Raw genomic sequence first — 16,352 nt, forward strand, 5'->3', positions numbered from 1 at the left:
ATGAATTTTTTTTTTTTTTTTTAAACTTTTCACATAAAAATAAAACAATATGGCAGAGAGCTGAATAGCTGCACAAACAATTGCAGATAAGACTGGTGGGGTGTTGAATCAGGAGACAGGTCTGCTGCTGCACTTTCAGAGTGTTTTTAGAGAAAAGGAGGCTCAGGGGAGACTTTGTCGCTCTACAACTCCCTGAAATGAGGATGTGGTGAGAAGGCTGTTGGCCTGTTTTCTCATGTAACAGCAATAGAACTAGCAGGAATGGCCACAGATTTTGCCTACAGAGGTTAAGGTTGGGTATTAGGATAAATTCCTTCTCCAAACGAGTGGCTGGACACCAGCAAAGGCTGCCCAGGGAGGTGGTGGAGTCACTGCCCCTGGAGGTGGGGACTGGTTGGACTAGATGACTGTGAAAGCCTTTTCCACCCTTAACAATTCTATGAAACAGTAGTCTTCTGGGCTGACTACCCACATATATAAGTGGCATTAAATGCCAGATAATCTGAAGCGGACAAAACTTTTTCTCAAAGAAGGCTAGAGTCCTTTGAATAATTCCATGTACTGGAATCTTGGAATCTTACTTCTATGGTATGGTATATTGGCCTATCCTAGGTATATTCCCCCAGTGTTACGGCTGTGACTTCTGAAGTACAGCTCTTACACCTCCTTCTGAAAGACCAGGGACAGACTCAAGTGGGATGAAAAGATGCAGGCATGGAGGAGAGAACATCGTAATGGAGGTAGTCAGAACTCTTATGCTGTAGGATACAAGGTGCTAAAAGCGAGGAAAGAGATAAATACCATTTCATTTGCTCTAAATCAATGCATAATTTCAAGAAAGATTCACATTTCTATCTGAGTACAATATTTACGTCGTCAGTAAGTCTATTTTCTCAATGTGTCTTATGGTAACCTCTGTTCTGATTCAGTCTGCAACCACTATTCACATCCTAAAGCACTCTGGTGGATGATGCATTTTAAGAAAGTAATTGGGATGGGAAATAAAAAGCTTTCTTTCAGGTCAGAAAGGCACCTGCAGCCCTCCCACCCTCCCTCCTTCAGTGAGCAGCCTAAGCCATGCAAGTCCTTTGAAGAGAAGGGTTAGGATAGTGGCCAGCCTGAACCATGCCTGCAACTGTGAACAATAAACATCTGGGAAATAGATCGATATTAGATTAGCTGCAAGTGCAAGCCTGTGAAGAAGATAAACACCAAAAACTAACCCCTCTGAGAAGGTTACAAAAGAGAACACAAAAAGGTAAGGACTCCATATTAGGGTTGTAAATCACAAAACCATGACAAGGGTGCAATGTTCAAAGCAGGAAAATCAATCTTTTGTTAAATCTCAAAACATGAGTTCCAAAATTATTGTTCACACACGTGGAGAGATGAAGAGTTTTGCCCCGAGTGTACTCAGAACTTACAAGAGAAGAAATAAAGCAGTTAAACTCACCTGAAAGTATTTAATTTACGGGTTTGGTATGTTTGCAGAATATTTAAAAATTACTATTTTTTTTTTTTAAGTTTTTTTTTTTTTTTTTTTTTTTTTTTCTCTCTTTAATTTCTCTGACTTTTCAGTTTGCCAGTCAAAACTAAATTGCATACTGATTATGTCTCAGGTCTCCCAGCAATGCATTCAAGACAAACAGGATGTGCACATAAGTGAGCATGAGTGCCTGGAGCAGCGTGAGAAAGATAAGGCTGCATTCCTTGGCTCTCCCTTCTCCCTTCACCAGACCCTTGATAGGAGGGGTCAGTCAACCCCCCTCCTTTGACATCCCTCCCTGTAGCAGCTGTTTCGCCTTCATTCACTCTACACCTCCTTGCCTAGTTCGTAATTCTGAAACAGTTCTAAAGAAATATGTTAAACATTCCTGTGTGTCTGTAAGCATACACACACATGCATTCACAATATTCTGCTCTAACCGAGTTTTTCCTATTAAAATAATAACAACCTCCAGGACCAGTGTGTACTAAAAGGCATGACAACCATTTCTGTAAAAGGCAGTGAATGAAGGAACTGCCTGCAACAAGATTTGCCAGTAACAATACATGCAGGTGACATCCCAGACGTTTACTGGGACTTCGTTACCTCCCTAACCACGGTGAGATTATCTGGATGCCACCCACACCTTTTGCACAATGAATTATGTACTGAAAGTCTTCATTACGTGTATCAATAGCATTGCAAAGCAGATGTTTACATTATTTTATAAGATTTTTATATAAGATTTCCCTAAAGATACACATTATTTGAAATTGAATAAGGAAATACTGTAGGAATGGTTTGGGTTTTTTTGTTTGTTTTCTTAAGTGACATATTGGAATTACATTTATCCCATAGCTCTAGTAAATATGTTTGCTTTTCTGTATAACTCTGCAAAGTTTGTCCTCACACTTCTGAGACAACGTTTAGTTTCTTGGCCACTTGGGCACACTGGTGGCTCAAGTTCAGCTGAGAATCAGCCAACACCTCAAGATCCATTAACTCGAAATCTCTCCTTGTTAACATGCACTGCAGTGTCAGGTTAGTGGGTCTCTAACACAGACATGTACAAAGGCAAGCACAGTGAAAATTGACCTTAAAAAGCAGCAAAGTCATCCTTTTTGGTTTCAGTTGTCCTTGTTCTCAAGCACAACCTATTTCACGATGCAAACTTTGTAATTACAATCTCCACTTCTAATGAAATGTCCTTTTAGCAGCCCCTGATTACTATCACAATGAGGCATTCCAGACTGGGAAGTGCATCTCAGCACAGTACTTGGAAGCATTCTTTCTTACAGCCAGATAACCTGCAGGAGCATTGCCAGGTTTCAAAGCTTATCACTATACGCTGGGCACTCACTCAGTCAAGCAGGACTTGCAGGTTCTTTTTTATTATTATTATTTGTTTTTGTTTTTTTTACGGATTTATTTCAAGGATATGAGGCCACTGATTTTTACACTGATTTTTTCCCACTGATTTCAATGTTTCACATGTATATGACTTTGCACAGAAAGACAACGTAGAAAGCCTGTATAGAGCATTCAAGTTTTAGTCACCCACGAGCAATATCCACAGATCTCGCTTGCTTCTGGACAGATGATGGTGGCAATCCATAAGGAAAGATGGGAGACTAATGGCAAGGTATACTCTGCTAATGAAGCAACTTCAGCAAGATGAGCTGCAAGCTCATGAAGCCAAACCATGACTTAGAAAAGGTCAACTTTGCTGGACCTCAGCAGAAGATGCACTTTCAAAACAGAGATTATTCACAGCTTGGACCGCAGTCTGACCTTTTCAATAATCCTTAAGCTAAAATATATAAAAAGTAATAATGGAGAAACTCCAACAAAAGTAGCCAAAATACTAAGCCAGCAAGCCATGCTAATCCCATGCTGCCGACTCCTTTCCCTTGCCCCACAATCAGTTATTACTGTGAAAACTCTGACCTAAAAGCAACAGTAGATCCTTATCTTTTTATGGTTTTGTAGTGAATTTAAACCAGCAAGAACTCTGATGGAACCTCCTCGTTAAACTCAACAGGTGCTCTTTTGTAGTCATAGAGCCATTTATGGGTAATGATGGGTAAAAAAATAAAATAATTGTCATCCTTGAAGAGAACATCAGCCTCTGAGTCATTTGGCCAGGGTTCTTAAAGAAACTTACCTTGCAGCTGCCCTATATCACATGCACAAAATAACAGAGAATTAAAGAAATATCTTTTTTTCCCCCCCATCTTTTCCACAGAACTTTACAGGACACAGATTTTTTCCTCATTAAAAAAAAGTTTCTGAGACTTCCAGAAATCTAATAGTACACTCCTTGCAATCCTTATTCCAATTCAAAGCCACAATATGTGCCCACAATACCAACACCAAACAGTAAATCAAAAGTGCAGTTCTGGGAAATACAGGAAATTTTTGTAAAAATAGTACCACCTAGTGGACTAAAAGAATACAGAGCAGTTAGACCTATCCACATTGACTTGTATCAAGATCATCCTTACACAAATGCCATCATAATTTAACTATTGCAGATAGACGTATAACAAACTGCCAAACCTTCTTAATGAAGCTCCAGAAAGGTCACTGACTTCTGTTATACACATTTGCTGTTAAATCACCTAGCAACACATGCAAGAACCATGCTGCTACTGCTCATGCCACAGTTACACGGAAGCGATTTAAGATGACTGCGAAACAAATGCATTACTCCATGACAGTATTTGGTAGCATGGTAGAAGCAGACAAGAAAAAAACAAACAAAACCTCCCAGTGTTTTCTGTTATTACTGCTCTATGAAGCATGAATATTCTGGATCTTACACTACTGTGAAATCCTCAGCACAGCATTAACCAAAGAGCTTTGCTATCTGTAATTGAGAATCAGCACACACCATTCTGTCAAGTGATCAATACAGCGCAGTTTGCAGATGACAAGCTTTACCCTTCTCCTAGGCAAGAAGTAGAGCTCCATACACACACTGCCAGCCCAGGGCAAAGCTCTCTGGAAAAAAAAAAAGAGCAAAAAGAGGCTGCTACAGATTGAGAGAATGCAAGAGAATTCACCTAAAATCTGCTGACAGCTCACATTCTCATCATGCCATCATCCTGCACACCTGGCCAGGGAACCAGCTGCCCCAGTGATTCAGGGTGGGGAGCTTTGCACCAATCCTCACCTGGCTCCTGCAACCCAGTGAAGCCAACTTCTCCCATTTACAAGCCTCTTATTTCTCCAAATATTCATTTGTATGAAACTTGCAGTCTGCCACATGTTATCCATGTTTCTGAACACACTACAATCCTGATTTCATTTCAAACAATCCACATTCAGTTTCTTTCAGCTTATTACATAAAGCCTGAAGAATCGAGTTCTTAAAGGATATAAGAGTAATTACTGAAAAGTTACTCAACTTCAACACTTAAATGAGGTCTGAGAAAGGGTGCATCCTGGCTCCCCTTCTTGCATGCACCTGAGCTCCCCTGGGGTTGGACCTACCTTCCTACCAGGTGCTCAATTACTGGTTCAGGCCATGATTTGGCATTTCCACAACAGACTTGTCAGAGATCATTACTTAGTGACACAATAATCCTCACTGATGGATGGTTATAGCTGCCAGGAACAAACACAATAACTAAAACTACAGTAATGTGTGATGTCATGTGCTTGTGGAATAAACAGCAGGACATTTGTGCAAGAACATTGGTGCAAAATGATAGATGTTGTCCAAAATCACAGGAAAGAAACTGCACAGATGTCATATTGTTTTTGTAGAGTACTTGTAACACTTTGCATAACCCTTGGGAAGGACTGTAGATACAAACATAAACTCAGGCAGTGTTGAACAGGGTAATGCCATACTTAATAATTAAGATAAAAAAGATGATGGTGACATTTTAAGAAAAAGAAACGTAAGTAGTCCCAGAGCCAGGAAAGAGGAAAAGGCTTTTGGAAAATACTGTACCAACAAATAGATGGAACTCTTACTGGTCAGCATGGAAAAAAGAGGCTTGCATGGAAATTCATGACACTACACCACAGCCAACCATTTCTAAGTAGACAAAAGACTGAATGCAAAATAAAGCACTGTACACCCAAATGTGGTTTTATCCTTAACCATAACCTAACTCCTTTATGCTGACACCTGCCAGGCTCCAAAAGGACCCAGTACACCCAATTCAGGCAAGAACAGGAGTAATGCTACAGGGCAGCAGAAATCAGAGGCTTCCAGGTTCTCACTTCATGAACAACTGCACCAAAGGGCAGCCAGGCATTGAAACAGATACAGCTGGGCTGAACCAACATAATTAGATGGAACACTAATCATGTTGATGGTAAATATAGATAATCATAGATAAATATCAATGAGTATTATTTCTCACCCTGATATGCCTCCTGATTCAGTGGTCTGATGCTCAGAACTGAATTTTGCCTGATCAGTGACAGCAAAATGCTGTTTTGCCTGGTGAGAGGGATGAGTTCTCTCAGGTTTGTGAATCAGGAAATCAGAGGCTTCCCACTGACCCCACAAAACACTTCTCCTGACATACGATGTCAGTATCATCACTGCCTTGTCAACACCAGTACGTCAACAACCCAACGTGTGGAAGCAGCATCCACTGCTCAGCGTCAGTGGATGGCAGCATAATACCAGGGAATGAAAAGGCCAATTATCATTTCAGCACACTTACTCCAGTAAATTCCAAGTCATGCGTGAGGTCTAGTAGAGTGAGCTGGAAATTAATCATTGTCCCTTTTGCTCCAGTAGTATGAAAGAGGCACTGCATAGAGATTTGAGTTCACAGGGCTGGGTGTCCCAAGACTCCTCACGGCATCACATTTGGGTTTGGGGAGCCTCTCTAGGACACTTCACCCTCAGCTCTCTGACTTCTCCAGGTGGAATTGAGGAGCAATTGAGGAGGAAAGCAGTGCATGAGGCTGAGTCCTATAAAAACGTCTCGTGCTTCAGATACGTAAAAATAAACACGTGCATTTACTGTAAACAGAAGACACTGAGTTCTGAGGAAAAGGATCTGGGTGTTCCGATGGCCACGAGCCGGCAGCCTGCCCTTACGGCCCAGAAGCCCACTGGTATTCGTGGCGCGTTGAAAGGATCACGGTCAGCAGACTGAGCAAATCGATTCTCCGCCCGCTCCCTGCCCTGCTAAGGCCGCATTTAGAACAGTGCGCCCAACAGCCCATCCCCGCCCCCGGCGGCCCGGCTCGCTCGGCCTTGTGACGGGGCGGGGCGCTGCCTCCCCTTCGGCGGAGCGCAGGCAGCCGTGCGGCGGCGCGGCCATGGGGCTGTGCCTGCCCTGCATGGGGGGCGCCGTCAAGGACGTGGTGGAGACGCCCGACCCGGTGAGTGCGGGGGATTGCGGCGGCCGCCCGCGCTGAGGTGCAGGCCGCGCCCGGTGCTCTTCCCGCCCTGAGGCCGTTGGGGGCGGCCGCTTCTCCACCCGGGAGGCCGTGCGGGGGAAAAGCCGGATAAAACCGGGTTGGAATAACCGTCTTTCACGTTTCCTTTAGGAAATTAAAAGAAGACAGCTCGCAGAAGCTGCTGAGAAGAGGCAGATGGAGGTAACTGCGCCTGGCGCAACACCCTTCCTTCAGAATGTGTTTAGGTGATGGTTGCGTGGGGAAAGGTGCTGCGGTTTGTGCAGCAAACCCATCAGGCATGGGTAAAAGGAATCCGCCCGTAACCTTGAATCTCAAAGCTTGGTTTGGGCTTTTGTTTGAGGATGACTCCTTTACATACACTTTTGAGAAGTACACAAAAAACAATATCCTCCTGCAATCGTAGAATGGCTTCTATTAGAAGGGACTATAAAGACCAGCCAGTTCCTGCGCCTGCTATGGGCTGGTTACCCCCCCATCAGCACTGGCTGCCGAGGCCCCATTCAATCTGGCCTTGAACACCCAGGAATCGGGCACTCACAGCTCTCTGGGCTGCTGTGCCTCACTGCCTGAGGTGAAGAATTTCTTCCTTACGTCTAACCTGAACTCTCTTATCTAGCTCTTACGTTGCTGAAATGGTTTCCTTGGAGGAAGTTGCAGTGAAGCAACTTTAGTTGCAGATAGTTTTGGAGTTCTGTACTAGCTATTAGGCTAACTAAAGAAAACGCAAGAAAACAGAAGTATGTGCTGTTACTTTCTGTAAGAAGAAAAAGAGAAAATTCTGCCAGGATTTTGCAGGACTAGGAGTGCATTTTAAGCCCTGAATGCTGAGTAACAGATAAGATAGCTTGCTTGCCACCTAATTCAATTGCCCAGTATGAGAGGCAAAGTACTTTGTCAGATGTTGTCTCTGCTTGAGATTTTCCTGCACATGAAAGGTGCTCTTCCTTCTGGTTTCCTGTAGAGAACATACGTTCCTAACTTACATAGAAGGCCAGGTACCCAGAGGCTAGAAGTCACAGGATATAATTAAGTCAGTACTTGTTGGTAAGATTTATCGTCGTTGCCCATTGCAAATTATGCTCTTTGTAAGTGCCTTGAATTTTGGGGGATATAATTTCTGTTTTCCATTTGTAGATTTTAAGGTTTTCTGCATGGCTCCTGCTGTAATATCAGAACCCTGAACTTAACTGAAAATCAATTTGAAGAGTATTTTCTTTGTCATTCTACAGCATTAACTATGTTTTCCCTGTATCCGGCATTCCTGCCATCTAGTCTAGGGCTTTGCTAGGCCATCATTATGAGGATGCAAAGCAGACAATCAACAACAGGTTTCTCATGTACGTGCTCCTGTGGTACTGCTGCCCACAAGACCCCTGAAGGAAGACCTATCACACAGGCTGGTTTTCCCACACCACTCTTTAAAAGTTGGATTTCTTAAAACCTGGGCATGCATTACCAGCATGTTTTTGTTGTTGTTTTTTCTATGCACATAAAGGCTACATCAATTTCTGCCATAGCAATATGGAGCCTGCAGCTTTTTCTATCCACTCACTGTTAGAATAGAAACTGTCATTATTTCCACTGTAAGTATCCTATCTTTTAGATGTCCATATGACAAGAGGAGGTGAGAGATATGAAGGAATTAGGAAACAGAAAAACTTCTTGGAAGTTCTTCTACCTGCCTGAGTTGTCTCTTTCTAGTTAGTTTTGTTCATAAGCACAGAATTAGGCCCAGACACTGGAAAAATCTAAAAACCAAATGCTTGTGGGGCTTATGGGAAAGAGAAATCGTGGCTTTGAGTCTTCAGACATGCAAACTAGGTACGTGTGATTAAGTATGTTTATCTAGATGTATGAATAGGAAACAAGACTACTTTCATGTAACTACAGGAAAGACAGTGTTCAATATCTAGAGGTATATGAAAAGGTCTGTTCTTTTGTCATAGTAGCATTTACACACTGCTCCAGTCAATTCATGCAAACCAGAGTTCACAAAATGGTGTTGCCAAGACTTTCAGTTTGGCTTTTTCAGATAACTGTCTTTCTGCAAATGTGTTTTCTCACAGGCTTCCTCTCGAGGTATTAAGAACACTTACTCTGTAGAGCAAAAGAAAAAGAAGCAGGAAGAAATAGAAAAAAGAATGGCAGCATCAGGTACTGGAGGAGAAGGAGGCCTGAGAGTAAGTTTAAAAATGAAACAGTGTAATCCAGTGAAGAATATCCTGTTTTTTGTTGTTTCCCACAAGATGAAAATGAAAAACCCAGGAGGAAGAGAAATGGAAGCATGTGTCATTATCACACTGTGTGCTCAAGATTTCATTTCTGAGGCACACTGGGACAGCATGGATGGCAGAGAGCTTTGTTTTTCTACCAAAATCCCAAACATACCACACTGGCATATGTCCTAATGAATTCTACTGCTGCTGTGACTACAGCTTTTGTGAAGTAAACTTTGAAGGCAAATTGGAAATTTAGCAGAATTAGAAGCTCTCTGGGGCAGTAGATGTAACCAGTTCTTCAAACTCAGGCTTCATAAGCATTCTTCTCTCCCCCTTACTGCTATACATGAGGGGATTCACATTAATAAAACTCTGGGCATGGAGTTTTGTGTCTGCTATCAGCAAGCACCGTGTCCATATCGCTTTCAGGATATAGCCTATATTAGACTGGGGAGTTTATTGTCTTGTGGTGTAGATATCTTTCTTCCTTTTCACACAAACCCGTGGTTCACTGTTGTTGTTTTTGTGTGTAGTGGCAGGTTGGATAAAGAAGCGTGACTTCTGGAGATGAGATTGATTTTTACTGCCAAGAACTTGCCAGTTTCTGCAGCGGAGCGGCACTTACTCATCATGTGGCTTCTTGCTGTTTGCATACAAAGACTCAGCGGTACTTTGCCATCATAGGAGGGCAGATGTGCAAACAAGTACTAAGAAAATGAACAACTCCAGCCTCTGAACGATTAGGTTTTGGCCAATTTTTGTTCTATGTGCGCATATTTTGCTTCCCTATTAAGGGAGCAAGAAGGGTTTTCTCACAAAGAAGTGACCTTTACCTGTAAGTCTGCGTGTGTGTTATGTGGTCAATTGGTACAATATCTGCGTATGTCCAACTTAGGCACAGTTCAGGTGCCCCTGCATATGCATCTCCCTTGGGTTTCCTAATTACTTTTGAACTACTTGATGATTTAGCACCATTTTTTCTCTTAAAAAAAAAAAAACAACAAAACAACCCAAAAAACTAAAGCAGATCCATAGCAGGCCGTTAGAAACTGGAGCTTTTTTTGTGACACTACCTAAAAAAATAAAATATCTTTATAAAGCTTGTTTTGCACTTGCAGCAAGGAAGCTGTTTTATTGTGAGCCTGACAGTTTTTCTCCTTGCTTGTGTATGTAAATTCCTTTAGAGTATGTATTTATAGTGAACACTGGAACGTAAACACTAAGTTTGAGATACTGTTGATGAATTGTTCTATTTTGAACGTAGAGGGCAGTACTGCACTTCAGAGAATTCTAAAAAACAAAATTAAAGACCTGCTCTTGGATGGTTCCTTTGATGAGATTTCTGTGCTATCTGGGTGGGTTTGTTACAGTGCAATCACATTTGCCAACTGCTTGGAGCTCTGCTGTTTTTCTTTTGTATCTAGTGATGTCTGTAATCCCTTTTCCTAATGTGAAACTGCCTTTGATTATTTGGAGCTGCCTAACCTACGGTAGAGCCAGACTTCCACACCAGTGACCTCAAGCCACTGCTTTGATAGATGAGCAAAGCTTGTTGCAGCATGACCAACACGAAGAGCCTAGCGCCTGCGTTCCATGGAGAGCATCATGTCTGCCTCAGTGCATCACCGACCCCGTTTTTGACCTAGTTGAGGCTGCAAAGGCTTTTTTATTTTTTAACCTTTCCTGAAGTAAATACTTATTTTTCTTCCCCAAATAGTGTCTCACGCTGTCTTAGGAGTATGGTTGTGACCCAGTGAGTTCCTGGCTTAGCCTTAGTCATTAGGTTCAAAAAAGAGATCTTACAGTAGCACCGGGGCTAAAAGCTTGTGTCCTTGGCAGCTGAATACCTTTAGCTTCCTTTGATTGTTGGCACTTGTTCACATAACTGTATTTAAAAATAATAATAATAAAATGACTATGACCAATTAAGTATAATGAAAATACATCAAAATGTCATCAAATATTAAATGTAGGTTTGAAATGCGAATTCTGATCCAATATCTGTAGCAGTGGGCATCCTACGGAGATATTTACGTGGCACTCAGCACTGAGCTTTGTCACGGGGGCTATTTCAAACCTGTACATTCAAAAAAAAGCAGTTTTTAAACAGGCTTCTGCACCATATTTAATTGCTTGGGTGACCCCTATCTGAACTCAGCCTGGGGAATTATTTGGGTGAATAGAAACGCTTCTTGTTTTCATAAACTTTTTAGTAACATTTATTTCAGTGCAGAATAAAAGTAAAACATAGTGCAGATCAGAAGTGCACAAGTAATAGTTACCTGAAAAATACCATTAAGCAGTAAAGGTAAAAGCTACTTTTAGAAATAGGTACCTCCCTGTTTCTTATCACCTTGTGGTTCACTAAGTAAATATCAGACATAGTAGGAATTTTGTCATTTTCCCTAGTCCTAACTGCTTATTTCACCAAAGAGAATAAATCTGCTTAAAATCTACTCAGATTAGCTAGGTGGTTGATGCTGTTTGCTTTACAGCAGTGTAACTACCTCTTTTGTCTGCCTTCTGAAAGCAGGGCACTAGAAAAACTCCTGGTAGCCAGAGAGCAGTACTCCTACATTGCAATGAAAGGGCTGACTCCCAGCAGTAGAACAATTGGTGCAGTCAGAGAGAGTGAAGCCATCTGCTACTGCATATTGTCAAACTACACTCACGATGCCACACAGAGAAGGTTTGGGGCTGGACTTCCTGAGGTTTGGAAGGACACAGAAGCTGTGTGTCCCCACAGGAAGATAGCACCATTGTGAGCCCTTAGAACTAGATGGCTTCAGCATTTGGCTTTAGCACAAAAACAGACTGAATCTCTGGGATGCAGCTCATCAGACACAAGTGGTGCAGCAGTAGGACTAAGATCGAAGAACCTCTCCAGCCCCATACATGTTTTTGGGATCTCACACATCTGCTTAACTTTACCATAGATTCCAAACAGGCTAAGAAGCAAAGCAATGAAAAAACACAGTTCTTCCTTCCCTGTCAGGTACTATAATACATCAGCATCCAGCAAGGCAGTAGGAAATGCAAGCCCTAAAGGAACCAAACTATCTGTAGGATGCTTCTGTAACACTGTGGTATGACAAACCCACAAACATCTCCCTGATCTAAAATGAACACATGTAATGAATTCAGCGTTGGGCCTCATAAGAGGCTTGCTCTGCCTTCCCACACACATATATTCACACTTCACTATTTTGCTCATCCCCACCAAACAGCCCTTGAGCTGGTTACCATGGATTTTATAAACCTTCCCTGAAATGTCATTTAAAAAAAAAAAAAAAAAAGCAACAACAAAAACAACAAACCAAGGTGGTAATGCAAATAAATGTACAATTGTTGCTAAAATTAAAATAAAAAATTCTGTCAGTTCAATTATGTGCATAATCCTGCTTTGAAACAAAATTGTGGGTAGTATATGAGCGTCAAGGTGACATAAGGTACCTCCTGCACAAGCCAGTAACAGGTTTTATAATGAGAATTTCCAAAGTATTTCTGAATTGCTTCCAGAATTGCAATGCTTATTTGGTATTGTAGAACAACAGCTTTTAAAATCCATTTACACTGATCAACCATCTTGAGCCCTAGCACTGCTTGTTCACAGCTAACAGGTGCTTCCATATTGCCTTTTTCTATGACCCAACTCAGCCCTTGAAAAGAGGCTGTGCTGCAGCTCATAGCAACCTGGTTGTATGTGGCTTTCAGTATTCTCAGCATTCGCTTTCAACTGAGTTATACAGAGATCAAGTAAGCCAAAAATCACTGTGAAGCACCCTTCCTCTCAGTTATCTTCTCATTTGATTGCATCACCTGGCTCTTCTACCAAGCAACTATTTCATGGTTTCAACAGGCCATTCCTCAGTCAGAGGGTGAGATGGAAGTTGCAGATCCTTTCTGTTTATCCTCTGCTATTCAGTGCAGTCTCCTAAAAGTCTGGGCTAGATACCTTAATATCATATATTGGGAAAACAGAAACTGCAATATTACTCACAACATCTAACCAGTGAAACACATTTTCCTCCACAAACACTTCCTACAAGAATGCAGTTCTGTTCCCATCATTGTTAGATAACAAGGGCATTGTTTGCTACAAGATTTTGGTAGTGTTTTGGCTTGGTAAATTGAGTTTCAGGCTCCTAACTACTCAGAGCAAACTGCATCTCAGTAAATTCTACAACTCCTACGTCACCATAAGGTCTAATACAATAAGAAAAAGCCATTTCAATCACAAGATACACTTACCTTCTAAATGAGATATTCCCACCCTTGTTTGCATAACTGGTTAATTTACTGCAGTGGTTGGTTGGTTGGTTGGTTTTACTGCTGCTTCCACTTCAACTGCTCCTCTGCTCACCACATCCATCCCAGATGCATCTAATGCAGCAAGCCCCCACCTCAGTCATGTCAGGTGTTAATGGGCATTGCTGTAAAAAGTCCTGTAAGATCTCCAAGATCTCCCATTCTGTTACTGATTAAGTCCAGGTGTTAAGAACTGTTGTTATGTGCGTTTGAGAAGGTTGAGATTACAAAAGATTATTTTGATAGCTGAAGTCCAATGAGATACATCAGTTCTTTTTAATTATTATTTAAAATCTTGGTTCGGATTTACCAGGATTATTTGTTGAAGCTTAATATTGAAATAAATCTAAATACACTTTTTTGTGTGTGTAGCTACAAGCATCTGCTCTTAATCTAGCAACATGTAAATATCTTCAAACATTTCAAAGAAAACACAGTTATGTAAACTTAATCTTGGATGATGGAAACACAACAATTTATACTTGAAGGAGTAACCATCATTCCAAAAATAGACAACCAAAAACCTTCTCGTTTTTCTTCTCTCTTAATTTGCAAACAAATTTCTCTGCATATATTAAGAACATTTTTTTTCCTCAGCTGTGCTTCTGTGCTTTCTTTTTTTAACTAATTTTGCTTTCCCATTCCCATAAGGCTTACGTTTCCCACTCCTATTTAGCCTAGGAGGCCTAAGTACCTTGCTTCTATGAAAATGTGCTCTTGCTATGGCCTTTCAAAGGTCTGGCTGAGTTTATATTTACTTTTCCTAGAAAGTTGCTTAAAATGAAGGCTACAAAGGTTCTTTCTAAAGACATGCTTGGAGTTCCATACTGCTGCTTAGTGTGCTGAGCAGTTGTGTGCTGTTTGTGTTGAGCAGATATTTGTAGGCAGTAAGGTGGGTGGTTCTGCCAAGCATGGTAAAACATGCTGATTTCAGTAAGGCATCCAGCATGAAAGAGGAAAGTCTTGATCCTATCTTGCTCTAGTCAGTAGAAATTTTGCCTTTAAAGAACACAGCAGCACATCCTTATATGTATACATTGTATGCGTTTGTATGCCTTCCAGTTCAACTTATAAAGAAAAACACAGAGGAATACCAACTGACACTTTAAAACTTCCAGAACAACTTGATCCTTTTCTTTCCTGCAAAGAAAAAATATTTATTTTTCAATAAAATCCAGGTATTTTCTGTGCTATCTTGCAACACTCTCTGTTCCATTTCTTACAAGGTCAGTGAGAAGTTCTACGCTGTAGGCATCCAGTCAGTAGCAGCAAAGCACAGGAGTACAGATTACAAATACCAAAAATGTGTATTTTTAAAATGTTTATTTCATTTGTAATGAAATAAGTTCTGCTCAAATTTATAAGTCAGTGAAATAATCCTATAAAATGATTTTCTGTAGGAAGTTATAAGGCACATAAATTACCAAATATAAACAAAGAAGAGAAGCCAAAATTATGAACTAAGCCCCAATACGCCTTTAGCTATTTTAGAGGTGTGTGAATGATTTACAAGAATGTGAATCACTCAACTGACAGGGTAATGAATATTTTATATTTGGCATGACCAGCAGAATTACAAATAAGGGGAAGGAAAAGCTCAGATTCATCTTTTGAACCCCCCTCCCTTGGCTGTGCATCCTGCTCGTACTAGCCAACACTATTGTCTGGGAGAGGAAGGGGCAACCTCTTGGCTTCCTCCTCTTTCTATATGGGGCAGCTTTGTCAGGAACAGGAAGGATCTACATGCACATCTAGCACTAAGCATTGTCTTTAGCTTTAAAGAGTACAAGGCTAGTGGGTCTTTCTTCTTGGGCTTTTTTTCTGAAGTAATCACTTTGGGAAGTTGTTTAGCATGCAATGAGTCTATACTCTGTTGGTTAAAAAAAAATCTTCCAACCCATAAAAACCAGTCAATTCCCATTTCAAGAGGCATTACCAAATAATTCTCACCAATACTTCTTTCCACCTGCATAGATATATTTTTCAACTAGCCTAACAGTCAAGGATTCAATGTCATAACATTTTCATACACATGTCTTGTATTATGTAATTTCTTCCATTAACAGGATCCACACCTTTATGTAACTCTGTATACATTCATGTATTAAAGAATAATAATTTGGCTAAAAATATATGTCTATTTCTTATAGGACTGTAGTAATTAACCTAGAAGGGGTATTTTGCTATAAAAGATACAGTACTAGAAATAAATAGTTCTACGATTCAAAGATCTTCAAAATGGGCTGCCATTTCCAGTCTGTCTTAAGTTTTCTGAAGTCCTTTTAAAGCATGAACTAAATTTACTACACTTGTGAAAATAATTTGGACCTACGTATATAGAGTCCCAATCGCATGGGAAGCTTATTTCACTTAATCTCCTTCTTGGTTTTGTAATGGGCAGAAACAACCAGATAGTTGTCTGGATTCATGTCCCTGAGAGTTGGAGACTTGCTCTGGATTGGAGAGGTTTTCCCATCTGCTCGTGAGATCTGCAGCATTCGGCATGGGTCGTGCTTCAGTAAGTAACCTGCAAAAGTCTCCCATCCTCCTCCAACACGGACCATCACATGCTTGTTGTGCAGCATCTGAAATGACATAAGAGAGGAAAACAGAAGTCTTCAAGGCGAGCCAGTCAGTGGAATTTTTCCTACTGGAAAAAACTGCACTTTCTCTATATCCATAGACTTACGTTAGTACAATAACAATAAAAGGACAGAAAAAGAAATAGTAGAACGTTTGCCATCTAAATTTCAGAACTATGAGTAAGAAGAAACGGTAAGAAAGTGAAACAGTATCTTTAAATATTCTCCTGTTTGATGTAAACATGTCTACATGTTTTTCAAGTCATACGACACTGTGATCCTGGTCTTCATGTGTTTAGCATAAACGAAGCAGGTATGGAACAGGGGTGTTCCTCAGATGTGTTGGTGAAGATACTATTT

The 16,352-nt window shown here is 40.9% G+C and overlaps 2 protein-coding genes across 4 annotated transcripts in view; one reads left to right on the forward strand and one right to left on the reverse strand.

Annotated features, from left to right (window-relative positions):
* The window catches only part of LOC125695164 (growth arrest-specific protein 2-like), a 260,093-nt gene that overhangs the window by 159,676 nt on the left and 84,065 nt on the right, over window positions 1-16,352 (reverse strand). Inside the window, exon 8 of one of the 3 annotated variants that reach the window (XR_007377836.1) lies at window positions 13,354-15,995. Coding sequence is in view for 1 of the 3 variants with exons in the window: in XM_048949317.1 (XP_048805274.1) it covers window positions 15,777-15,995 (219 nt within the window). In the remaining 2 variants the exon portion in view is untranslated. Of the gene's footprint in view, window positions 1-6,174; window positions 6,519-10,141; window positions 15,996-16,352 lie in introns of those variants that run through there. The other 2 variants (XM_048949316.1, XM_048949317.1) reach the window with 2 other exon arrangements.
* Window positions 6,674-10,125, forward strand: LOC125695165 (small VCP interacting protein). Its single transcript, XM_048949322.1, has 4 exons — window positions 6,674-6,844; window positions 7,013-7,063; window positions 8,950-9,063; window positions 9,636-10,125. The coding sequence occupies exons 1-4, from the start codon at window positions 6,782-6,784 to the stop codon at window positions 9,648-9,650; spliced, it is 243 nt and encodes an 80-aa protein (XP_048805279.1). The 5' UTR covers window positions 6,674-6,781; the 3' UTR covers window positions 9,651-10,125.

Source organism: Lagopus muta, chromosome 6, assembly GCF_023343835.1.
Source record: "Lagopus muta isolate bLagMut1 chromosome 6, bLagMut1 primary, whole genome shotgun sequence".
NCBI classification, from domain to species: Eukaryota; Metazoa; Chordata; class Aves; order Galliformes; family Phasianidae; genus Lagopus; species Lagopus muta.

What these genes read in the sequence shown, in the direction of transcription:
- LOC125695165 (XM_048949322.1), top strand. Translation starts at nt 6,782, where the DNA reads ATGGGGCTGTGCCTGCCCTGCATGGGGGGCGCCGTCAAGGACGTGGTG. An exon ending in TGGTGGAGACGCCCGACCCG is followed by an intron (nt 6,845 to 7,012) that starts GTGAGTGCGGGG and finishes CGTTTCCTTTAG; the next exon opens with GAAATTAAAAGAAGACAGCT. An exon ending in CTGAGAAGAGGCAGATGGAG is followed by an intron (nt 7,064 to 8,949) that starts GTAACTGCGCCT and finishes GTTTTCTCACAG; the next exon opens with GCTTCCTCTCGAGGTATTAA.